This window comes from Pipistrellus kuhlii, unplaced genomic scaffold (genome assembly GCF_014108245.1).
Source record: "Pipistrellus kuhlii isolate mPipKuh1 unplaced genomic scaffold, mPipKuh1.p scaffold_m20_p_53, whole genome shotgun sequence".
Taxonomy (NCBI): Eukaryota; Metazoa; Chordata; class Mammalia; order Chiroptera; family Vespertilionidae; genus Pipistrellus; species Pipistrellus kuhlii.
Window position 1 is genome coordinate 635,923 of NW_023425555.1, and position 26,164 is coordinate 662,086.

The following is a 26,164-nucleotide window of genomic DNA, read 5'->3' on the forward strand; positions in this document are numbered from 1 at the left end:
TTTCTAGAAACCTTTATCTAAAGGAAAACATTGAGCTCAAAGTGCTCCAGGAGAGTGTTTTTCTAAAAACCGCGTGTGAAGAACGCAGATTAGGCAGTTGGGGTGAACGTAAATGCAGATTTTAAAACGGCGTCCTGAGACAGACAGAGGGAGGGAAAGGCTGGCGCAGGGGGTGGAGTGGGAATAAAAGAGGACATATGTAATACTTTCAACAATGAAGAATTGTTTAAATAAATAAAATAGCGTCCTGAGTTATGACACAGCCATCCGACAGGAGGAGAATGCTCTTTGGGGGTGAGGGTAAAAGCCAGTGCTCAGGGGGCGCTCCTGGTCCCGTTAGTCACCGCTCCTCTCTCCCCTCTCCCCCTCCGTCCCTCTCCTTCCAGAGCAAGCGGCGATTCGAGCGGGACTGCAAGGAGGCCGACCGGGCCCAGCAGTACTTTGAGAAGATGGACGCGGACATAAACGTCACGAAAGCGGATGTCGAAAAGGTAAGGTGAAAGTGGGCCCGCCTCTCGCTTCCCCTTTTCAGTGTCTGTCACGCACCCTCCCAGGAGGCGGGTCCCCAAGTTCTCCTTTCTGATGGGGCCACAAAGGCCACTCCACGTGGGATGGTTTTCCATTTGTGTCAGCGCCTGGGGGACCTGAGACTGAAACCTGGGGCCCGGGGGCGCTGGGCAGTTTGCTGTTTGTTCAGGCTCCGGGGTGATAACAGGAGGCAGACCAGGCCCGGCCTGGGGCTCGGTGTCTGGAGCTTGTGGCTTCACTAATGGCTTTTCACAGAAAAGCCGCCTCTCGAAACCCACAGCGGATGTGCAGCCAGAGCTGGGCTGTGTCTGGTGCTTCCGTCAGACAGATAAGAGGCTCCCGCCCCGGCCTCGCTCCTGAGTGAGTCACCCGGGGGCTAGCAGGCTGCAGCAGACGCCCGAGTGCACGCCCTCTGCATGCAGTGCACGTCCTCAGCTCCTCCCAATGCACTGGCGTCGGCCACGTGGAGTGTCCGAGAGCGTGTGCTGGGTCTTCTTTCGTGTGCTCCCTCGAAGCGCAGTGTTCTTTTGTGACCGTCCTCAGGAGGGTGTACACAGAAGCAGGCTGTTAAATAACAGTCCTCATTCCTCGCTGCGCTGCCCGGGGTGGTGCTGGCGGCCACAGCGGCTGCCTACCCTGGGAAAAGCCTGCCTTTTCCGAGGTTTCTTTCACCAGCCGTTTCTGCCAGGCCCGTGGCAGGCGAGAGGAGTTGGAAAAGTGTGCATTTGTTATTTCGTTATTTGCCCCTCCTGCCAGATTCCTTGCTTCATGCCAAGGTGTATGTCAGTATGCCTTCCTCTAGAATTCTCTAGTACGTTAAAATACCCATTCTCAGTCACTCTACATTACCATACATTTGTTGTGAGTTCTCATGAAACAGGCAACTATAAGAAATAGTATTCAATTACAATAGATTGACCCTGACCCGGCTGGTGTAGCTCAGTTGGTTGAGCGTCATTCCACGTACCAAAAGGTCCCTGGTTAGCAGGGACCGGTTTGGCTCAATGGATAGAGCGTCGGCTTGGGGACTGAAGGGACCCGGGTTCGATTCCGGTCAAGGGCATGTACCTTGGTTGCGGGCATATCCCCAGTAGGGGGTGTGCAAGAGGCAGCTGATCAATGACTCTCATCGATGTTTCTAACTCTCTATTTCTCTCCCTTCCTCTCTGTATAAAATCAATAAAAAATATTTTAAAAAAAAGGTCCCTGGTTGGATTCCCGGTCGGGGCACATGCCCAGCTTGAGGATTCAGTACCAAGTTGGGACCCTGACAGGGAATCGAACCAGGGACCTTTTGGCTTATGGAATAATGCTCAACCAACTGAGCCACACCGGCCAGGGCTCATTTAATCTCTTCTGACTTTATTTGTTCTTATTCAATATTATGTTTTTCACGTGGAATGTAGAGCACATAACTTTCCTATGTTAATATTAGAGCCCAGTGCCTTGCCAAACTCTTTTCATTCCTATTTTGACTTTTCTATAGAGACAGTCCTATCATCGGCATAGATGACGGTTTTAGTCCTTCTTTTGCAATCCTTATGCCTTTTGTTTGTTTCTTATCTCGCTCTGCTGGTTCTGACCTCCATTAGCAGTAATTGTGGATGCCTTATCTTGTGCTTGATTATAAAGAGGACTTCAACTGTTTGTCCATTTGGCATGATTTTAATATGACCTTTATCAGGTTAAGGGATTTCCCTTCTTTTCCTATTTTGCCAAGAGGTTTTGTTAAGCTTGACTTGGTATTGAATATCGCCAAATACATTTTCTGCTTCCTTTCATCCCATTAATGGGATAGATTTCATGGATCAATTTTCTTATATCAAACCAATTAGCATTCTTGGGACAATTCCAACTAGGTCACCGTGCATTATTTTATTTCACTCAAGATTTTTGCATCTGTAGTCATTGAGATTAGTCTGTAATGGTTCTTGTCTGTTCTGGTTTGCTTTCCTTATTAGTTTTGCAGTAAAGTTACTCATTTTTCTATATTCTGAAATAGTATGTGTGAGGTGAAATGAACAGTTCTTAAATGTCCTGTGATACTGTATCGTGGGAAAGTTTTTAACTATTGATTCAATTCCTTTAATGTCTGCTGCTTTGGTTGATCCTGGGGTAATAAGTTTTTTTTTTTAGAAATATCTCCATTTCATCTTAAGTTTTGAAATGTCTTGGCTAAATGTTGCCATAATCTCTCACCTTAATTTTTGATGCATATATTGATTATTCATAATATTGTTTAGTCATATTCTCCCTATCCCGCTTTTTGGGGTCATTTTTCCGAAATCATTTTTATTACAATTTTCCAAGAACCAACATTTGACTTGGTGCAACTTCTCATTTCTACTTCTGTTTTCTATTTCATTTCCTTTCCTTCAACCTTCCCCTCAAGGTCTTTGTGTGTTTTTTTTTGTTTGTTTGTTTTGTAATCCCCACCCGAGGATATTTTTCCATTGATTTTCAGAGAGATTAGAAGAGAGAGGGAAAGACGGAGAGAAATATTGATGTGAGAGAAACACACATCAATTGGTTTCTCCTGCATGAGCCCGACCAGGGCGGAGGAGCCTGCAACTGAGGCACATAGGAATCGAACCTGGGACCCTTCGGTCCACAGGGCGAAGCCCTATCCACTAAGCCAAGCCAGCGAGGGCTCTGTCCATGTCTTTGGATTTCATCTATTGCCCTTTAAATTTTCCTTTCTACAGATGCTTACCTCATTTCAACTTTTCTTCTTTTCTACTATAAGCACTTGAGTAACTTTCTCATGTAAGCACTGATTTATCTGCAGCCCACAAAATTTAATGTGTATTATTATTATTGTTCACTTCCTGATCTTTTTCATTTCTTTTATTTTTAATCTCTCTTATGATTTATTTGGAAGCATGTTTGAAATTTTTCAGTTGTATGACATATTTAAACATATCTTTTGTTGTTGTCATTGATTTCTAATTTAATGGCATTGTGGTTGTTGAGCCCGAGTTTGGGTCTTTCATGGTTGTTGAGGCCTAGCATGGTCTGTTTTGTAGGTGTTCTTTTTTTTTTTTTTTTAATATATTTTTAATTGATTTTTTTTACAGAGAGGAAGAGAGAGGGATAGAGCGTTAGAAACATCAATGAAAGAGAAACATAGGTTAGCTGCCTCTTCCACACCCCCTCACTGGGGATGTGCCTGCAACCAAGGTACATGCCCTTGACCAGAATCGAACCTGGGACCTTTCAGTCCACAGGCCAATGCTCTATCCACTGAGCCAAACCGGTTTCGGCTGTAGGTGTTCTTTAAGGAATTGAAAAGACTGTATGTTCTCCAGCTCGTAGTTGCAGCATCTACATATTTCTTTCAGATCAGACTTATTGATTATGTCGTCTAAATCTTCCCGCCATTAAGGATTTTGGGGTCGGCTCGCTGTAACCTTTGTTGAGGGAAACAGGTCACCTCTTTGAGCCTTGCTTTCCTGTCGGTACAGCGGGAATGCAGCGCAGAGGCTGGTGGGAGCGCTCCGTGAGTTAATAAATACAAGACACTCCCACCATTATGGCAGTGGCCAGTGATCCGTAATTTAACTGTATGAGGATAACGGTGGAGGGTTTGCCATTTCCTGTCCATTTGCTCTTCTACTGGGAAGTTATTTTATTAAGAAATACAGTTTACTAGCCGGTTTGGCTCAGTGGATAAAGCCTTGGCCTGCAGACTGAAGGGTCCCCGGCTCAATTCTGGTCAAGGGCATGTACCTTGGTTGCAGGCATATCCCCAGTGGGGGGTGTGCAGGAGGCAGCTGATCAATGTTTCTCTCTCATCGATGTTTCTAACTCTCTATCCTTCTCCCTTCCTCGCTGTACAAAAACAATTATATATATATATTTTTTTAATTTTTTTTTTTTTTAAGAAATACAGTTTAGAATTGTCACATCTTCCATGAGATTTAATTGGTCATCACTGTGCTGTCATCTTCTTTCCACGCTCATGCTCATGCCTTGAAGTCCAGTTGGCCTGCTTTTGGGAGTTAGCTTTGCCTGGCAAATCTCTCCCAGACTGTCCCCCCCCCCCCCCCACCTTTGCTATTGTAAGAAAGCTTCCCTGGGATTGCTCCCCAACATTTGTATGAAAACTTGCTATGGACCAGGGAGGTTGCCCTGGCCAGACGCCTCCCGGCCACACAGTGTAACGTGCAACCAAGTGGGCAAGAGAGCACTCTCTAACGGGTCAGTATTTCAAGCCTACTTTGGAGATGACTTTTTAAGAACCAGAATTCTAAGGAACCATTCACTTATATGATAAAATCTCTCTGGTAACTATTTTTCCTTACATTTTGCTTCTGCTTGGTATAGCTTTTTATCCAACTGAATTCTGAGTCTGTTTTTTCTGTTCCCACATAGCCCCCAACATGAGTCACCCCATTGTTTTTGTTTCTAACTCAAGGGATTTCTAGCGGAATCATGATCTTTATGGTATTCTCGTTTTTTACAAACACTGAATTTGTTGGCAGAATTCCTAAGTCATGTAACGTTCCCATTCATTTTCCTTCCTCCCCTCCCTCATTATTCATTGACTGTGCTGGTGAGATGGGGGCGGCACAGACACCAACATGTAATCACCCAATCCTTGACTTCAAGGAACATGCCTTTCTCTTTCTTTCTAATATTACTTCACTGTCTGGTGAATCTCCCCTCCTCTCCCCTGAACAACTCTGGAATGGCATTTCCCAGTCCCTCTGCTTTGGCGTAATAGCGTGCTGAATGAACTTAGGCAAGAGGCAGCACCTGCACCCCGAATTCTGGTGGTGCTGCGTTGGTTAGTGTGGCGTTGGGGTTAAAAAGGAAAAGGTTATCAAAATGAATGGAATGTGGACTAATATTTCCGAACAGAGAGAGCAGTGTTTGCTAAATGCATGCATTAAACCGAGTTCATCCATGTCAGGCAGTGAATAATTCCCTTTCTCTAAGTCGCCCTCGCCTTGTGACTGTTAGCTCTTACATAATTCCTAAGTGCAGAATAGGATATTGTTTCACTGGAGCTGCAGGGACTGGTCACAAGCGCCTGCAGAAATGGTCAGAGAGTTCAAGGAATGCTTTCTGAACTTTCGTACCAGTTTCTCCTTTGCCCGCAGGTCTAGCTTCCTTCAGCCGGAGGGGGTCCTTCCCCGTCTCAGCTTTGCGGGCGGTTGTTGAATGTGAAACGGTAAAACCGGCGTCTTTAGTCCAGTCCGTTGCCACTCTGAGTGTTGACTAAGCAGAAGGACCCTCTACAGTAGGGGTGTCGAACTCAATCAGAGAAGGGGCCAAAATCTAAAATCCAGCCTAAATCGCGGGCCGAATGGTTTACTGAACAGTCATAAACTGTCATTGTGATGGAAACGCAGCGGAGTGCAGTGATGACAGCGCGGTGCGGGCCACATTGCAAGGCCTGGCGGGACGGATTTGGCCCGCGGGCCTTGTGTTTGACACATGTGCTCTACAGTAGGGGTGTCGAACTCAATCAGAGAAGGGGCCAAAATCTAAAATCCAGCCTAAATCGCGGGCCGAATAGTTTACTGAACTGTCATAAACTGTCATTGTGATGGAAACGCAGCGGAGTGCAGTGATGACAGCGCGGTGCGGGCCACATTGCAAGGCCTGGCGGGACGGATTTGGCCCGCGGGCCTTGTGTTTGACACATGTGCTCTACAGAGTGAGAGGCTTCCTTGCTTGGCTTCATCGTGAGTTTGATTATATAACCCAGTTTGAGGAAATGTTTTACAAACGAAATTAAATTATAATCCTGACCACGAGCACTCAGAACAGCGTATGGGTTTCTTAGGACACTTTTTAGTTCCATTTTTGTGTGACATCACGGCTTCTCAAAATACTTGGCTTTGAACATGATTAGCTTTTAAATTCTACATAGATGTCCCGAAGGTGGAGTGGAATATGAAATCCTGAGGCATGAGTTAAGGTAGAATCCCAAGAGCTAAGTGATGAAACTTCACGTTTCTGGTTACCATCCCATGGACACGGGCTGGTTTTTATGTCACGTGTCAGTAGGATCTTTTAAAGAGAAAAGGAAAGTTAAAGAACCTGTGCCATTGTAAGCAAGTACAAAGAAATTGACTTGAGTGATGATCAGCTTGGTAATTGTCTTGATGAAACCAATGAGTTTCAGTGGTTTAAGAGTTTGCTTCGGCTTATATCTGGATGTGTTGAGTTAGTATAGTCCTGGGGTGTTGATCTGTGAGTGCCTTGAGTGGGGCCTGGATGAGGCTGGTTGTCCTATTAGGAAATGTCTTTTGTGTGAAGTGTATCATTGGGCATGTGGAGGTATTATTGATATGAGAGAATGCTAAGTAACAGATTTGCTATCTGAAAAGGGATTTACTATCGGGGAAAGGGAGGGAGGAAGAGACTGAACATAAACTGTGCACCAATGGATGAGGATGAGGGGGCAGAGGGTGGGGTGGGAACCTGGTGGAGGGGGGAAGAAACGAGGAACCTGTGTAATAATATGAACAATAAAGATTGATTTAAAAAAAAAAAAAAAAAAAAAAAAAAAGAGTTTGCTTCGGGTGGGATCAGAGTTGCTGGCTCCGGGAAGACAGCCCTGGCCGGGCTGGGCAGGTCCTGTGCTCACGGAAGCCAGCTGAGCAGTAGAATGTTCCATTTTTTTACCATTTGGGGAAACAGCCTCTAGCAAGGCGACTCCTTAAGTCCTTGGACGTATAAGGAGCTGTGCTGTTCCATATTTTCTCTGCCCTGGCTGTAACTACGGAGCTGACATCTTTATGGAAACGCGTTAATATCTTTAGTGCTTGCCCCACATTTGCTGCATATAACCTGTCTGAAGGAATTGTTCATTGTAACAATTCAGAAAACAATTAAAAAACAAAACAAAAGAGGAAGTGGTTAGTATGAATACAGGAAATAGATTTTGCAACTACAGCTTGATCTTTCCATTTAAACTGCTTTTAATTTACAGGACACAGCATAGACTGAAGAACACTGTCAAAAATGAGTGTTGTTGCTGACTATTCTTTTCTAAGCGGATCAGTATTCAAATCGGAGACTCTAGAGAAGACACTTCTGTTAGTCTCCTGTTTATATCTGTCCTGCAAGAAGCCATCTGTAGGGTTTCTGTTTTATTTACTTTGCTTCTCAGCATGTTTGTATTAAATGGACATCCTGAATGGCTTCTATTGTTTCATTCTTAATGTTTGTCCTGAGTAGTAATAGATATGTTTACTTCCTTGGACATTTCCCATGGGAAATAGAATTTAATGGAAATTTTCTCCAATTATTAGAGAAAGGGGCAGTCACCGGCTCCCCATCTGTCCACAGGGCGGGGCCATGTGATCCTGCAGGCCACGTCATCTTCTTGTGATTCCCATTGGTTGTTAAAATTTCTTTAATCATGTTACATGGTTTTGTTTTATATATTTTCTTTCAAAATGTTCTTTTAGCTCAGATTCCTATGGAGGTCATTTTCTCTATCGTGTCAGCTCTCGTGCGTTTATGATTATTATTGTCTTTTTGGTTTGAGCATATCTTCAGCAGGGATTTTCCCTCTCTGAGAATCCCATGAAAGCAGGATTGTGGGACTATCCTCCCCTCAGGGTTTTATATTTGTTTTTTCCAGACAATCGCAAACTAATGTTTATGCTCCTCACCTGGGCTTGGGATTCTGGTACCACCTGTATAAGACATGCACACGTGGAAGGTTTTTTTGTTTCTTAAATACACTCTTTCCCCACTTCCCCCTGTAGCCTCAGACCTCAACAAGCTCCCTGGCTGTCTTGTCTGGTCACTACAGACGTTCTACTTGGTGTCAGTCAACTTAGAGGAGAGGAAGGCCTATGATCTTACACCTGAAGCTCGTTGATAGCATTTACTGAAGGGCACAGGCCTGGGTTTGGGCTCAATCCCCAGTAGGGGGTGTGCTGGAGGCAGCCCATCAAAGATTCTCTCTCTTTACCTGTAAGATTTCTGGTATGAAACATTGCTGTTTGAAATCTATTGTGGCTTGGGTAAACACCTGCTAACCTAACTCCAGACACCTTGAATTTCCTCAGATCTAGAAGCATAGGATTTCACTTATTTACCTTGTGGGAAGGGGTCATGTATCATGAATAATTTTCTTCTCTCCTATGGAACATAGATTTTCTAGAATTCCATTGACAAAGCGCTCTCGGTATTTTTGTCGTTGACAATAGCCGCACAGCAGGAGAGAATGGCGGTCATATAAGCATGAACTTCCTAGAGCCCGGCTCTCTCAGCTGTCTGTCCATGAGACCTCGTGACTGTCATACTCGGTGGCGAGGTTGCTTATGAAGAGGAGAAGAGGAAGAGAAAGAGGCCATTTCAAACCTGCCGTCCCTGAAAATGCAAGGCCCTTGCCCATGACAATGCAATTAGAAGCCGGGGAAGAGGAAGAGGCTCCGAGCCTCTGACTCCTCCCCAATTTGTTCTGGGCCCACCTTGGGGCTGTGCCAGCCAGCATCAAGATGAACAATGTCAGCACTGGCTTCTCTGTGAGCAGACATTGCCACTCACCTTGAGTAAGCAGATATTTCGCATTCTGCTTTTCAAATAAAGCATCCGGGATGCAGGGGAACAGAGGCCTTTTCTTAGCGCTGTTTAGCAAGTGAATGGCCCGTGTGGGATTGAGATGCTGGTCTCATTTGCTATCTCCCCGTACTCGCTCCTGTTTCCGAGACTCTGCACCAGGGGACCCGCCAGGCCGGGGCGACCCGTTTTGTAAGGCTGTTAAAAAAAAAAAAAAAAAAAAAAAATCAGGAAATTCCTGGAATAGCTCAAGCACATTTCTTTGGTTAACTTATTTTGAAGTTTTTCTCTGTTTTGTATTTGAGCCGCCTTTATAATTTATCAAAGACAGACTCATTGTTTTGGCAACGAGTGCCCGGCCTGGAAGGCTCCAACAAAAACTCCCAGCATTCGGGCTGAATAGGAATTTCTAAATGCATTCTTAGTCTTGAACTTGGAAATGTATCCTAGAGGCGGCTGTGCTGGGAAATGTGAACAATGCCATTTATCATACAACAACATTGTTCCAGACAGAGGCCTTTTCATCTCGCCCTCCCCTGTAGCCCTCCTGCTCCCGTATCTCTTCAGAGCTTCTTGTTTTCTTTCGGGGCCTCCAAGCAGGCCTTCAACCTTTCTTTCCGTTTCTAGAATTCAGCGTTAAAGTTTGTCTCTTTCACTAGTCTTGTTGGCAAGAAAAGATATTGCCTAATCACTCTTACAGAAGTGGTCATTATTAATGTTTTATATTTTTACAGTAATGGGGTTATGCTGTAAATACTGGTTTTGGAAACGTTAAAAACAAATTATATACAGCTTTCACTTTCCTTGATCGTTACATATTCTTTTTTTAAAAATTGATTTTAGCCCAAACCGGTTTGGCTCAGTGGGTAGAGCTGTCGGTCTTTGGACTGAGGTGTCCCAGGTTTGGTTCTGGTCAAGGGCATGTGCATTGGTTGTGGGCACATCCCTGGAGGCAGCTGGTCGATGTTTCTCTCTCATCGATGTTTCTAGCTCTCTGTGAAAAATCAATAAAATATATATTTTTTTAAAGAGAGAGGAAAGGAGAGGGAATGATATGGAAACATCAATGGGCTGCTTCCTGCACTCCCCCTCCTGGGATCATGCTGGCAATCCAGGCATGTGCCCTGACCGGGAATCGAACTGACGACCTCTGGGTACATGGGTCGATGCTCAATCAACTGAGCTACTCCGGCTGGGCTAAATATTCCTTCGCATTATTTTTTCTTTTTAAATGCTGCACAGTGGTGCATTAAGGGAGTGACATAGCCCTAGCCGGTGTTGCTAAGTGGATAGAGACTCAGCACACAGACTGAAGGGTGCTGGGTTTGATTCCAGTCAAGGGCATATTCCTCAGATGCAGACTCCATTTAAAATGGTCTCATTAGGATCAGCTCCCACTGGTAGAATTCTGGGTCAGACACTAGTTTTTGACAAATCCCAGTAATCAGTACACAGGGCCAGCTTTCAGGCATTCTCAGCAGGCTGCCGTTTTTCTGATCTCCCTGCGGGCCTTCTGTGCAGACGTGTGCGCTTCTCATCAGCCTGGACTGTCCAGAGCGAGGTGTCTGCTGGTGGGAGCGCCTCGGTGGCTCAGACTCACCACATTTGCCAGCTGTTGGTTGGGGACCACCATGGTGTCATTTAGTGGTATCCTTGTAGCCATATTTCTAGAACTTTCCAGTGATTTGTTCCATGCTATAGTGCCCGCCTTCGATGTTTTCGCAGACAACACACACACAAATTGGGAACTCCAGGCTGTCACTGTGATGAGTGATTATCAGAGGCCCGAAGGTGTGGGGATTGAAAAAGCCCGGTACCTTTTTGTAATTGGGTGAAAAAAGAACTAAAGAGAGAGGGTGGCCGAAGAACACAGCTCTCCACAATACTGAGTCGGTTGCTCAGTGGATGGAAGAGAGGCAGGTCAGAGCCAAGTGCCAGGTTCTCGCTGCGCCTCGGGCCGGCCGCACACCCTGCCGGCGGGTCCCGGCCCGCGTCAGGCCATCTGCTCTGGAGCGGAGCAGGGACTTCAGGACAAAATCTCCATTTCAGCCCCTTCCCCTCCAGCCTAACATGCCTTTGGCCTCTGATGGTAATGAGGAAATAAAGCATTGAAAGGACAGCTGCTGCAGAGAAGATTTACCATGATTTGAGCAACCAAAGCTGTCAAATATTCCTCATTTGCTGTCCCCAAACTTTTGGTAATGAACAGGGTTTGGTGCTTCATTATATTATGTGCCCAGAGCTCTGCCGTGAACTGTGTCCCTTAAGGGACAGCAGGGGTCACACAGCCTGCGGCGGCTGAGGTCACGATAAAAAAGTAATCAAAAAAAAAAAAAAGTAATCAATCTTGTTACTGCCCAGTCGGCATGGCTCAGTGATTGAGCATCGGCCTGTGAACCAGGAGGTCATGGTTCAATTCCTGGTCAGGACCCAGGAAGCCGAACAGGGAAGTCACTTCACACGCTGTCCGTGCTAATAATCTAAGTGCATTCCCATATTCTTATCTTGAGCCCATTCGGGCTCAGAAGCCCGGGCCGCAGTTCAGTGTCTAGGATATTGTTTCCTTTATTTAGAAACTGCAAGTCTGACCTCCCGGGCAGGAAGCTGTACTTCCATAGGATGTGGGGCCAGACTGTGTTCAGAATTACCCAGATGCTGACGGAAGGAGGCTTACCTCGGGGTGGTGAACACACAATGCAACATACAGATGGCGTAAAGAATTGGGCACCGGGCCCTAGCTGGTTTGGCTCAGCAGGCAGAGTGTTGGCGTGCGGACTCAAGGGTCCCAGGTTCGATTCCGGTCAAGGCATGTACTTTGGTTGTGGGCACATCCCCAGTAGGAGGTGTGCAGGAGACAGCTGATTGATGTTTCTCTCCCATCAATGTTGCTAATTCTCCATCTCTCTCCCTTCCTCTGTAAAAAATCAATAAAATAGATTTATTTTTTTTTAAAGAATTGTGCACCGGAAACCTCTATCACTTTATTAACCAGTGTCACTCCAATAAATTCAATAACATTTTTTAAAAAGAAAAAAAAATTATCCAGTAACACTTTCAACAATAAAGATAATTTAAAAGAAAAAAAAAAAAAAGGTTACCTAGCAGTGAACTCATGTGTCACCAGTACATACTTCACTTGGATTTATTTGGGGAGATTCCAAGGGCTTGTCACAGGAATTCTCCAGCTTAAATTCAGTGTTTGTGACTGACAGTGAAAGCGGACTAGGTCTTATTCAAAGGTGTGTGTGACTTACAGGCTCCTGCCGTTGTGGTCACTCTGGGCTTTTTTAGATTATCTCTAAATTCCGTGACTCTGACTCATTAAAAAAAAAAAAAAAAAAAAAAAGCTCAAATCTTCTGAACTCTCTGCCCTGCAGGATGTAGCTGTAAGTCAGGTGCCTTTCAGTGTTAGCATGGAAATTTTAATTAATGGAACTACTGTGCCTCTTGAAGATAATAGTGGCTATTTTTAGACGGACTTAAAAAGAAATGAGACACCGAGGTGTTTTCATCTCCGTGTAGATGAGCGTGAGGAGGTGCACTTCCTAACACATCTAGTCACTAACCGCTCACTTCAGATAATGTTTGAAAATCCTATTAAAGATGGTTCTAGAAGCATACCTGTTATAATAAGTAACCGATGGAGCCGGCTCTTTCCATCGTCACATTAAACACAACAGCTTACAAAACAAAAATAGACTTTCCACATTAAAACTTGGTCAGGACAATGGCCCGGGATTCCAAAGTGAGGATTAATGCAAAGCAGATGGGTCCCGGATGGAGGCTCAGACAGGCCTGCCTTCCCGCTGTGACCTTGAAGAACCAAGTGTACAGCCAGAGAGTGCTTCCTTGACGTGCTTCTCTATTCCCTTTAGTGAGCGGGAGGGGGGCCGCAGAAATCCATGGACTTCTGCCCTCTCTGTCCGCGCTTTGTTAAGGTGACCAGGCGTCCCGCTTTTGGCGGGACAGTCCTGATTTTTAACAACTTGTCCCGCATCCCGGGGCATTTAAAACGCCCCGGGATGCGGGACAGATAGTTAAAAATCGGGACGTCTGGTCACCTTAGCTTTGCTGCTCGAGGGAAGCTCCAGAGAGACTGGCTTCTTTAACGTAGAAGGGAGACCCGCTCCCTCCGGCGGATGTGGGCCTGGCTCTTCTCCTGCCCAGCTGGCACATCTGGCTGCTGCTTTCGGTCGCTTCCACAGTGCGCACCAGAGGTCCCTAGTTATAGGAAAGGACATCAGGAAACCATTATGCAGTAATATGCTCCCAGAGGCCATCAGCTAGCCACAGGGAAGACATCACTGGAGATTCCGGGGAGGGGTGAGGAAGCGGATCACAGCCACTTCCTCCCACATGTGCTGCGGGGCCTCCCGAGGGCTCGCCCCCAGATCTCACCAGGAAAGTATTCCAGGCTGGCATGAGGGACTTGTCCCCAGGAGGCATTATCCACTCATGTGGTGTGTGTGTACATGCGTAAATACATGCATGCATACATACACACATACGTGTATATGTAGGGTGTCCCCCCCAAAAAAAAATGTATATACACTTTCAGCTAATAGCTGTTAAATGAAATGCATTTTAGTAAATATAACTTATAGCTGTATTCTAAGTTTGTATGCATTTTTTTTTTGGTGGGGAAGGGACGCCCTATATATAATAATGACATACTGATCTCTGTGTCAGACTAAGATATTGCAAAAAGTCACCCAGGTAGAATCGTTTCTCCAAAACCAGCCCGGGACTCTCCGCCCTCTGGCTGGTCCTTCTGTTCACAGAACCGATGAGCCCTCCCACCCCGGGGTTTTTGTGTCTTTTCCTGAATGAAACAGAGACTGTTTTAGACCTTTGAGGCCTGCCTGGGAATTCCCTTGTGCTTTTCCATATTCGTAACAGAGCTGTGAGGGTGAAGGCCCGGTACTGGGAGGGTAAAGCGGGTCCGTGCGGCTGGCCTGAGAGGGACAGATGGGGTGCTTGCGGGTGAGGAAGGATCTAGGAGGAGGGCGTGGGGTTGTCAGGGTAGCTGGGCACTTAGCCTGCCGGGGCCGGGTGATGTGTTTACTGAGACACAGTGAAGCGGAAGCCAAGCGCAGCATATGGTCAGGATGGCAGAGGGTGGTGGCGGACTAAGAGAGAGTGGCAGCTGAGATGCCAGGGGAGGTGAGGAATACACATGGTGGTTCTGAGGTCCCTGAGGCCCTAGGAAACCGTGTGGCGCTGCTGGGTTCAGGTAGCGTGTCTGTGTGGATGGGGAAGAGGACAGAGGAAGCCTCTCCCAGCCCAGCGACCACCCTGGCTCCCCAGGGCCCTATGAGTCAGGGTCAGGAAGTGAGAACCAGGCCAGCCTTCCCGTCACGGCAGGAAACCAGCGTGAACTGCGGTGCCAGCGCCCGCGGAGATGCTATCGCCATCAGCCCCCACGTGTCTTCTCGGGGTTACGTTTGAACGGCCCTGTTTTTCCTTTTCCTTTTCTTTTTTGTTTTTAACCGTTGGGTTCATAAAACAAGGCAAAAGCAAACACAAGAAGCTGCCTTGGGGATGTGGAACAAGCCCTTTTCCTGTGGTGTGCTGGCTCCGGGTGGCATGCTGGCCAGGTCAGTGGCCCGCCAAGCCTCCCTTCCTCTGGCCGCGGGCGGTGCTCCTGAGCGTGTTGGCTGGGGACCCTCCGGGTGCTGGGTGCGCGGAGGACCGATTGCCAGCCTCACCACCCCTGGTATCTGGGGGTGACTTGACGTGTACACACGTACTGACTGGAGCTTTGACATCCATTCTGTAACATGCCAACACGTGCCCCTTTCCTGTAGGCATGTGAGAAACCAAAGTGTGAGTGAGAAGAGGGAACACAGGTGTGAGTTTTATTACTGATGGTTTAGGAGGGAGGAAGCCCACAAACAGCATCCACACACAGACATACAGAGCGCCAGGAGGGTGCAGCTCACTGCTTCTTCAAAGGGGAAGACAGACGAGTGTGGGGAGGGTCAGAGAGTACGGTCATGGCTCCTGTGCCCCTTTCATTCAGGAACCCCGCTGAGAATTGAATTTAAAAATGTATGGATTCTCTCCTGTCCCCCTCCTTAAGAAGAAAACGTGTGTGTGTGTGTGTGTGTGTGTGTGTAATGTCATGTCATATATTTATGGACACAGATGTTCTTACAAGGGCCATCCAGGTGACATAAAGCTGTGAATCTGGCCAAGTGCAAGTGCAGGTGAGAAAGAATGCTGATTCTGGTGTCTCCCTAGACAGGAATGCCAAGTAAAGACAACATGGAGGGTCGCAGTTTGTGACACAGTAGAGCACATATTCCTACCTAAATAAGTAAAAAATGAGGATGCAAATTGGTAGCTACAGAACTCCTGGGGATGTAAAGCACGGCATTTGGAACATGGTTAATAATATCGTTATACCTGTGTGAAGTGCCACGTAGGTACGAAATATCCGGGAAACACTTTGTAAAGTATATGACTGTCTAACCACTATGCTGTACCCCTGGCACAGACACAAAATCATGTGCACTGTAAACTGTAATCTTTAAAAATATAGCACCTGCTGAATACATCACCTTCGAGGTAAATTTGAGCCCAGCTCTCCAGTTCGCAATTCTAGGCTTTCACTCGGTCTCTGTAAACATGGAGATATTCTTTTTATTTATTTATTTATTTATTTTTGCCCCCAGGCACGACAACAAGCTCAAATCCGGCACCAAATGGCAGAGGACAGCAAAGCTGATTACTCATCGAATCTTCAGAAATTCAACCATGAGCAGCGCGACTATTACCACACTCACATTCCCAACATATTCCAGGTGCGCCTGTCTCTTTAAGGAACGTGTGGCTCTGGGTCGTGGCTGCTGGTTCCAGTCTAAGTTATTCATATGATTCTCCGTTTCCTCTCACCCACGTCATTTTGGGGAGCCTTCTGACAAACGTGGACTCGCAGTAAAACGAAGGAAACTGTCCGTCTCAATATTAAGGTGACCAGACATCCCACTTTTGGCGGGACAGTCCAATTTTTAACAATTTGTCCCGCGGAAAGATTCTTTTCAAAAATTGGGACTTTTTTTTAAAAACACCGAGGGACGTGGGACAAATTGTTAAAAATCGGGACTGTCCCGCCAAAAGCGGGATGTCTGATCACCTTACTCAATATTCATCAGTAGCCTTGCTAGCTTCCTTGGTTTGCCCCTACAGCCTAGCACTGTGTTTCTTAGATTAACTCTCCCTTTGCTAAAAGGACCTTCCGGTTTACCGCCTCCCCCTCCTCCCCCCAAAAAAATAAGCCAGCTTAACTTTAGGAATCAATTAGCATTCGTAGGTGTAGGATTTGAACAGGTGACAGTTGTTCGAATTGTTTTTCTTTTGACTCCTCATTTATGTTTTCAAAAACGGCATGAGAAAAGGTATTTAAGCCATAAAACAAAACAAGAAATATATACACATGTCCAGTCACTTGGGGAATCTTTTACAGCCTCGAGTGCAGTTGTAGAAAAAAACAGTAGTGCTTCATAGCTAAGGTGGCCAGACGTCCCGCTTTTGGCGGGACAGTCCCGATTTTTAACAATTAGTCCCGCGTCCCATGGCTTTTTAAAAGTCTTGATTTTTCCAAAAATCGGAACTTTTTTAAAACGCCATGGGACGCGGGACAAATTGTTAAAAATCTGGTGGGAAAATCTGGACTTTTTTTTAAAACACCGCGGGTCAAATTGTTAAAAATCAGGGTGTCTGGTCACCTTAATCATAGCATCTGCACACAAGGGACCAAGAGCCCCCCACCTCGCGGGAGGAAGCTGCGCTGATTACGTCCCAGCCCAGTTACCCCAATGCCCTGCTTTTGGCAAAGGGTAAAGCAGTGGGTCCAAGGTGAAGGAAACGTTGGAAATCGAATGCCAAGTGGTGTTAACACCGAAAGAACCTGAGTTTGGGATTCTGGCTGAAATAGGAGTGGAGTTGTGTAAGGCACACATTTGGGCAGCCCTCCGGTTCATAAAATGTGTGCCCAGGAGCCATACCCTTAAATACTCTAACTCTAGCCCCTCTGTGGGCCTGTCTGCTTACTGGACAGTGGCCCACGCTCGCATTGCTGCTGAAAAGCAGCAGCATTCCATGACAGCAGCGGGCAGGTGAATTTCACACAACATCTGGTGTTACAGAAAATACAGGAGATGGAGGAGCAGAGGATAGTGAGGCTCGGAGAATCCATGAAGACCTATGCAGAAGTCGACCGGCAGGTGATTCCCATCATCGGGAAGTGCTTGGATGGAATAGTGAAGGCGGCCGAGGGCATTGATGGGAAAACTGTGAGTATCGCAGGTGCCCTCGTGCAGCCTTCTCGTGACAGGCCATGGCTCCCAGCGTCCACAGTAGCTGCTTCCACGCTCTCCGGGATTTCCATGTTTTGAGCCCCCTTCCATTTTCCCATCACCACTGAATCTTTTTTGTTTTAAATATCTTTTATTGATTTTTTTACAGAGAGGAAGGGAGAGGGATAGAGAGTTAGAAACATCAATGAGAGAGAAGCATCAATCAGCTGCCTCCTGCACACCCCCTACTGGGGATGTGCCTGCAACCAAGGTACATGCCCTTGACCGGAATCGAACCTGGCACCCCTCAGTCCACAGGCCGCCGCTCTATCCCCTGAGCCAATAATTTCGGCACGAATTATTCTTTCTTTCTAATGATAAAACTATTACTAGAAAAATGTTTGTTATGAACTAATGTAGCTTCCTGAGAATAACATCTATGCAGTAAACACAATTCATTGTGTAAAAAGCATTTACATTAAGGTGACCAGACATCCCGCTTTTGGGGACAGTCCTGATTTTTAATAATTTGTCCCGCGACCCGCGGTGTTTTCGGGACTTTTTTTTTTTTTTTTTTTTTTTTTTAAACGCCCTGGGACATGGGACAAATTGTTAAAAATCGGGACATCTGGTCACCTTAATTTATAAGTATTTGAATGTGTTTGGGTATAATTCCAGGACTCGCAGCTGGTCATAGAGGCTTACAAGTCAGGGTTCGAGCCGCCCGGAGACATCGAATTTGAGGACTACACGCAGCCCATGAAGCGCACGGTGTCGGAAAACAGCCTCTCCAACTCCAGAGCCGACAGCAAAGCGGAGCCCAAGTTCGGGGGCAAACCCAAAGGGAAGCTGTGGCCGTTCATCAAGAAAAACAAGGTACTGGCGGTTGGTACATGGTGCGAATGAGTGTGATCAAGTGTGTAGATTTTGATTTTATCGTTTAGTCTTAAAAAAAAGAAAATACTAGGATTCTAAACCTGTAGCTTCTGAATGCCACAAAAAAAAAAAGGCCAGTGTGCTCTTTTCTCTGAAAGCAGTCTTCTCTCTGGTGGCGGACCTTTGCCATGGCCATTTGTCCAAGCTCAGACGCATTGTCACCCACACTAACAGGTGCCTGGCCTCACCATTTCCCATCATGCCTCTCGCTCCTCGGGCCGCCGGTCATGTGGGCAGAGCAGGGCAGATGCTCTGTAACCATCGATCGGCACCGCTAACTGCACGGTTTCCGTGGGCCAGTAGCTCGGTTGTGAACTCATGCTAACACGCGGATCCATGAACATGTTCCGTTCTTTTATAGTGTAACACGTAGGTGCATGGCGGCATTAACCGGGGCTTAACATACGATCGAGGCAACATGACTGCTTTCCCCGTAGAATGTTGACTCTTTAATTAAAAAAACGACAACAAAATTACCTTGCTGTTTTCCCAACCCTAGCATTTAAGGCCTTCCGTTTTCTCCCATCCTGCTGTGTAAGTCTGGGTGGTTTCAGACGGTTACCCTTCTGGCTCACCCCGGTTTAGAGTAATTGGTTAGAACGGTAATTTGCATGTGAGAGTCCGCATGGGCTGCTTGTCAGAGATTTCTTGCTGTTCTTCTCTTGCATTACTTACTAAAACCCGCACTCTCATCCTGTCCTTCACTTTGGCGCCTCCTCCATGTTTTCTTTTGGACCATGGCCTAAATTATGTAATTGTTTGTGTTTGACTTGCTTTTGGATCTCAAATATTATTTGATGCTTATTTTTGTTTTGTGTCTTTATCTTCTTGTCTCTGATGTTTACTGTCACTGCTCCATCTCTCACACATAGCTTATGTCCCTCTTAACATCCCCCCATCAGCCTCCCCCTCCCCCCCCTGCCTCTGCCTCACCCTCTGCTGTTCCCAACGGCCCCCAGTCTCCCAAGCAGCAAAAGGAACCCCTCTCCCATCGCTTCAACGAGTTCATGACCTCCAAACCCAAAATCCACTGCTTCAGGAGCCTAAAGCGAGGGGTAAGTCCTGCCCGCACCCTGTCTCCCGCGTGGGCTCCGGTTGCATGGTTCGCTCGGCGTCACTTATTTTGTCTGTGAATGGATTCGCTGTGTTCTCCCACGACGGGGAGCCGTCAGGACCTGTGGCTCAAGACAGGCGGTTAGGGAGAGGAGGAAGAGGAGGAAAAGAGGAGGAAGGAAGCAGGGCGGCTGGAGGGAGCCATCCAGTCCCCAGTTCTGTCTTCAGTACATTCCAGAAGGACTTTTCTCCACTTCCCTTTTAAAACATTCAAGTCATTAATATTTCACCAAAAAAAAAAGGAAGCTCAAGGTTCAGTTGCCAAAGTTAGCGCCTTGTGAGATGAGGAATTGGAAGTCGCCATGGAGTCGGGATATAGTTCCTTAATGATTAATCACTGAAGGGACGGAGGGTGACAAGGACACGGTCTCTGAGCCCTGCCTCTCGGTCCGATGGGGAGACGCGGGTCCCAGTGGTCTTCAGCTCTTCTGGTGACCGGAGGAGATGTTGGTAAAACTTCCGGGAGAATGTCTGACCGGAGGAGATGTTGGTAAAACTCCTGTTAGAATGTCTGGCCGGAGGAGATGTTGGTAAAACTTCCGGGAGAATGTCTGACCGGAGGAGATGTTGGTAAAACTCCTGTTAGAATGTCTGGCCGGAGGAGATGTTGGTAAAACTTCCGGGAGAATGTCTGACCGGAGGAGATGTTGGTAAAACTCCTGTTAGAATGTCTGGCCGGAGGAGATGTTGGTAAAACTTCGAGAGAATGTCTGCCTGGAGAAGGCCCGAGGCGGCATTTATCTTTAAAAGGTGAAGGAGCAGCCCCCGAGGTTTATTGAGCGCTTATTCCATGCCAGACTCTTCTCCACGCTCATTTACTTTCCTCAGGTTATTCTGCTGACAAATAAGAAAACTGAGGCAGTTTCCTCTCTCCCTCTCTCTTTTTTTATTTTTTATTATTATTTTTTTAAATATTTTATTGATTTTGTACAGAGAGGAAGGGAGAGAGACAGAGAGCTAGAAACATCGATGAGAGAGAGTCATCGATCAGCTGCCCCTTGCACACCCCCTACTGGGGATATGCCCGCAACCAAGGTACATGCCCTTGACCGGAATCGAACCCGGGACCTTTCAGTCCCCAAGCCGACGCTCTATCCATTGAGCCAAACCGGTCTTGGCTCCCTCTCTCTTTTTTTAAAACCATAATTAGCACAGTGAATTTTATTTCCCCCCTCAATTCTATGCTCAGCAAACCTCTGTTCAGAACTTCCCTCAATGGTGAGTGTCTTTTCTTTTGCACACACACATTTTTGTTTCTCTGTCTTAGTCGGGTCAGATTGGATGTCCCTTCCAATCTGAAGTAGCAGTGCCAAAACAGAAAGCAAAAGGAGAAGGAGAAAAGATAAAGGAAATAGATTATAGAAGTGGGATTAGGAAATTCAAAGCGAAAAACAAATCTGAGGTTTGGGGGAATTAATTTGATCTTTAAGCAATTTCAGAACAATTTCAGAAGACATATGACTGAAGTGACACAGTCCTTGCTGCAGTTTTGTTTATCCTATTTTTTTTTAAGATGATGGTGCCCAGACAGGAAAAGCATCCTAGGAGATAACACGCCTGTGATTTCAGTGTCTTTTACTTTATCCTGCTTGCTGCTTTCAGACCCAGATTGAAGCAGTTTCTGTGACCAGAATGTATAAATCTTGTGCACACACTTCTGAGCCGAAGTTGTTTCTAAAGAATTAGACAAGATAAAGTCCTTTTTGTTGTAAGTCGGTGACAGTTGTAAGAAAATGTTGGTTCATTGAACATCTTTAAAGACTGGCATACCACTTGAGCATTATTATTATTATTATTATTATTTTAAATATATTGTATCGATTTTTTACAGAGAGGAAGAGAGAGGGATAGAGAGTTAGAAACATTGATCAGAGAGAAACATCGATTAGCTGCCTCTTACACACGCCCTACTGGGGATGTGCCTGCAACCAAGGTACACGCCCTTGTCCGGAATCGAACCTGGGAACTTTCAGTCCGAAGGCCAATGCTCTATCCACTGAGCCAAACCGGTTTTGGCTTGAGCGTTATTATTAACCATTATTTCATCTCTACCCTTGGGAGTATATTCTCCATTTGCAATCTACAAAGTGTAATTTTTTTTGTCTTAAATTAGAATTTCTTTTTTCGGTCTGAGCAAAGGACTTCTAAAGTGCGGACCATTTTGTCCCATGTTTTAGAGTTAATTATATGGGAAAAGGCCACCAAAATTGCTCAAATGATTTTGAAGATCCTTATCCATGGTTGGTCAGATGTTACAGTCTAATGGCTACTTCCGTTTTATTCACTGTGTTGTGCTCTCTTGCTGGTCATTGGCAGACTCAGTCTTTCTGTTTCCACAAAGAACTCACGAAGAGGACCATAGGGAGACGCACGTTTGCGTTTGAAGCTAGGGACCACATTGTAAGTGTGTGTGACGGCCAGGCCCGCAGTCACGGCGCAGGCACTAACCCCATCGCCACCACCCAGCCTGGGGACTGACCCGGTGCGTCTGGCAGGCTTCCACCAAGAAATGACATTCTCACCTGAGCCACCCGGGCACTGGGGAGAAAAAAGCCTAATTGTATAAACTCAACCCCGGGCTCCTTCCCCCGGAAAAAGGAACCAAACTCCCCGGTAACAACCAGACTTCCTGACACTGTCCGTCAGCGGAGCTTGGTTCCCCCCCTCCATGGAGGGTGACCGCACCCCGAGAAGGCGTTACGGCAGGATTTCCCCCCTAAAACGCAGCTGCGGAGCATGGTCAACGGAGGAGGACCCTCTCCAGATGGCAGTGGTGTGGCCCGGTCACCCACTCCACACCCGAAACAGATGAACCCTAAGGGAGTCACCCATAAAGCTTGGAGAGCCCCGAAATCCGTGAAGCCTGCCCAAGGTCACGGAGGAGCGGACGGACTCTCTGTGGCCCTCGCACACCTTGCTCCGGTGTTTATCCCGCGGTCCCCTTTGTGGTCCTTGCGGTTGGTACCTGTGACTGCCTGGTACCTGTGACTGCCGGCAACGCGGATGCGCTAGCTCTCTGTGCCCTTGACCTCCTGCCTCCCAGGCTCCATAACTGCCGCCTGACACTGACAGCCTTTAAAACGTCCCCTTAGCAGGTGGTTCGGCTTCTAATCGCAAAAGCTCTAACTGGCTGGCTTACAGCGTAAAGCCGAGAACCGGTTCCTCATCGTCCAAAGCAGCGGCAAACACTGTGAGGGCTGGAAAATGGAACATGTCCCAGAATTTGGCACTTCCTATTGCTCCTGGGATTTATTCTCAATCCTAACGGCTTGTTATTAGGAAGTGGTAATATTCTCAGGCTATTTGTTTTGGTGTTAGGGTCCCGTCCTTTATTTATTTAACTTATTTATTTTTGTTAATCCTCGCCAGAGGTTATTTTCCCCATTGATGTTTAGAGAGAGTGGAAGGGAGAGGGAGAGACAGAGAGAAACATCGATGTGAGAGAGACACATTGATTGGTTGCCTCCTGCTTGCAGCCCAGGGTTGGGGAACATGCGACCGAGGTGTGTGACCAGAATCGAACCCTGGGACCCTTCGGTGCCAGGGCCAACGCTCTATCCACTGAGCCAGCTTGGCCCAGGCAGGATCCCGTATTTTAGAATGCTTCAGAAAGACTGTGTAACTTTAAAAAACAGAACTAGCTAAATAGAGAGCAGATAGCGGAAGTTCCGACCTCCAATCCCAGGCTCTGTGGGGCAGCGGTGTCGGGTGGGAATGTGCGAGAAACATCCGTCTCCGGCCGTGTGCTCCGCAGGGAAGGCATTTGCAGCATTTCCCGCTGGGCGCCATGAGCCTTGTCTGCAAAGAACTCAAACTGTGACGAGCAGGTCTGTGCCAAGTTCACAGGAGGGGCTCCAGCCGCCGTCGCTGCCCAGAGAACGGCCACGGCTGTCTGCACTGGCCCCCGCCGCCCCCCAGCTCTGTCTCGCAGCCTCCTCCCTTAGAGGACTGCGTTTCCCGCTGCAGACGGTCTCTGAGGGCTCGGCCTGTGACAAAGACGTGCAGACTCGGAGTTTGTCCTAAGAATGAGACTTGCTAAATCCGGTGGGGGAATCTGAACCCCCTCCCTCCTCCTAACGGAAAAGCAAAGGGCACTTTCCTCCAAACTTCATCTCCGAGGTAGATTTGGGTCCCCCTCCCCATTGCCTGAGCCTCTGGGATTGGCAGCGGCTCCTGGGCACCGACCTGCCAGGTTGGCTTTGTGGCCACAGAGCGGGCCTCGCCTGTTAATGCAGAACGAGGTGTTTCTTCTCCGAATTCTGAGACCTTTTTGTCCGTCTGGGGCCCAGTGATCCCTACACCTTTGCTCACCTTCCGGCCCCGCAGGGTTGCAGCTGCAGGCTGATGCCCGGAGGCCCCGGCCAGGAGTGGCCTTGGCTGTGGAGCCCGGTGGCTGTCTGGCTCCCAAGCTAACATTTTCGAGCAGCTGCTCCTGCTAACTCCCCAAGTGTAAGGTGACCAGCGGGACGGTCCCAATTTTTAACAATTTGCCCCGCGTCCCACGGCGTTTTAAAAAAGTCCAAAAGATTTAAAAGAATCTTTCCAAAAATCGGGACTTTTTTAAAACGCCGCGGGACAAATTGTTAAAAATTGGGACTGTCCCGCCAAAAGCGGGACGTCTGGTCACCTTACCCAAGTGCTCCGTGCCTGCTGTGGGCAGGGCTCCGTCGATGGACAGCCTGTGACCCCCCGCCTCTCCGGGGGGCGCTGGGCCTGGCGCTCAGGCTTTCTGGCTCCCGAGGCCATTGCCCAGAGCAGCTTCCAGCCCTTGGTTTGCTGCTCGGCGGCCTGAGAGTTTGCCTACGTAAGAAACGCCCATGTCCCTACTTACCAGATTTCCGTCACGTGGACGTACAGCTGCATGTCGGGGAGCCTGCAGCAGGTTGGGGGACAGAAGGCTGTCTTGTATGAGGGCTACCGGCCAGCGACTCCAGACTGATTTCATTTCTCTCCGGGCTCACGGGGCCCGCACAGCACCACAAACGGAAACCCTGCCTTCCCCTCTGTACTCTGCTTCAGCGACACGGCAGCCGAGGGGCAGCCGTGGGGACCGGCCCCTCTCGGGAACTTGGCACAGACCCGCTCCACGCCCTTCCCACGGCGGCAGGTGGATTTGCGATGTGAACGGTGGGGCTGACCACGTACCTCTCCTTCTGATGTGTTCTCTCTTTCTCTCTTTCCCCGTCACCCCCTTGAACTTGTCCATGAAGCTTTCTCTCAAGCTGGTAAGCACGATTGTCCCTGCATGCCCTGGTCTGACCAGGTCCCCCTGTGTGTCCTCCGGGTGCCCGCCCCATGCCTCCTGTCGCCGCCGTTCCCTCCGGCCTGTGCTTCTCCTGTGTGCGCTGCGTGGCTCTGTCTCTGTTCGACCTCATAGCGCGAAGGCTGAGAATCTAATAGGTCCCCTAACAGATCTCCATCTTTCCCAGTTGCTAAGAAAATTAACGCTTAACTCATGATTTCGGCTATTTTGGTGTCTGTTTCTTTTACTATCAGAGCCTTAAAAACGATGACGCATGTTCTTTATTTACATACGAACGTACACATGGAGTGCGGGAGTCTACCTATTGGCTCCTTTAGGATAAAAGCAAATGGAATCGTTGTAAGATGCTCCTCCCTGAGAGCCACAGAGCCCACGGCAGACGCAGGGACGACGCCAGGCTCAAACCCGGGTCTGAGCGGCCGCGGACGGAGGCCGGGACTCTCGCAGGCGCCGCTTCCATGCGCTGGTGCCTGTGCTCAGCTGGTTGGGGAGGCCACCGAGGGACTCAGGGTCGTGTTGTTTCTCACTTGTGCAGCCCCCATGAACAAAGCTAACCATTCCACGTGTTAAAAGAGAATCTTAGCCAGCACAGCCCACAGCTGCACTTCAGAGGCGTGTAGGTTACACGCTCAAACAACACCCTGACCTGTGGACCGTGACAACGGTGACAACTCGGCCTTCGTGGCCACCGCAGCCGTCGGTCAGGGTGTTGTGTGAGGAAATCCAGCTTCAGAAGGCTCGTTGGGCAGAAGGCCCTGCTAGGGTTTCCCGGGAACCCTGTGTCGCCGGACCTAGAAGCAGCTTCGGCCTGAGCCTTCATGGCAGCGCATGGGAGCCATGGTGACCGAAGTTCGTTTTAAGGAATAACACGGAAGCGCAGGCCATCTACTGAGGGGCCCTCAGGGCTCAGCTGGACTGACGCTGACCCGCCGGGAAGAATCCACGGACTCATTCCTGGAAGTCACAGCGCAGTGTGTGCTGCTTACACAGTCCCTGCAGCTGTTCTCTCTCTCGAATAACACACACACACACACACACACACACACATACACCCCCGTGCAGGTCTTGCATCTGTTCATCTAGACCCGTGGCCACTCACATACGGGGCTCTTTAAATCTTAGCTAATCAGAATGAAATAAGATTTTAAAATTCAGTTCTGCAGTTGCACTGGCCACCCTCCACCAGCTCAGCAGCCACGCGTGGCTCCCGTGCGGGCCATTTGCAACCTCGGCACAGCAGGAGGCTCATGCTGTCCTCAGCCTCTGGGCGACCCCTTGCTGGGCCCCGCCCTCTGAGGCCTTGGGTCCCACCCTGTGTTTGTGGAGGAACGAGACAGAGCAAACAGCGCAGACCTCGCTTCTAGAGCACGTGCTGATGGGCTTCACGTAAATTGGCCCAAGAACAAGCCGCTGAGCTCGCGGAAGCGATGGGATTGTGCAGATTGAAAAGCGGGGTTTCAGGTGTGATGGCAGGTGGTGCAGGAAGGGAAAACAG

General features: G+C 47.9%; 1 protein-coding gene across 14 annotated transcripts in view; it reads left to right on the forward strand.

Moving 5' to 3' along the window:
• FNBP1 (formin binding protein 1) overlaps nt 1-26,164 on the forward strand; it is a 94,815-nt gene that overhangs the window by 56,244 nt on the left and 12,407 nt on the right. For 2 of the 14 annotated variants that reach the window (XM_036416288.2, XM_036416303.2), the window contains exons 6-11: nt 387-491; nt 15,735-15,863; nt 17,208-17,354; nt 18,036-18,233; nt 19,166-19,348; nt 24,617-24,631. In XM_036416288.2, coding sequence (XP_036272181.1) covers nt 387-491; nt 15,735-15,863; nt 17,208-17,354; nt 18,036-18,233; nt 19,166-19,348; nt 24,617-24,631 — 777 coding nt within the window. The remainder of the gene's footprint in view (nt 1-386; nt 492-15,734; nt 15,864-17,207; nt 17,355-18,035; nt 18,234-19,165; nt 19,349-24,616; nt 24,632-26,164) is intronic. The other 12 variants (XM_036416292.2, XM_036416293.2, XM_036416294.2 and 9 more) reach the window with 6 other exon arrangements.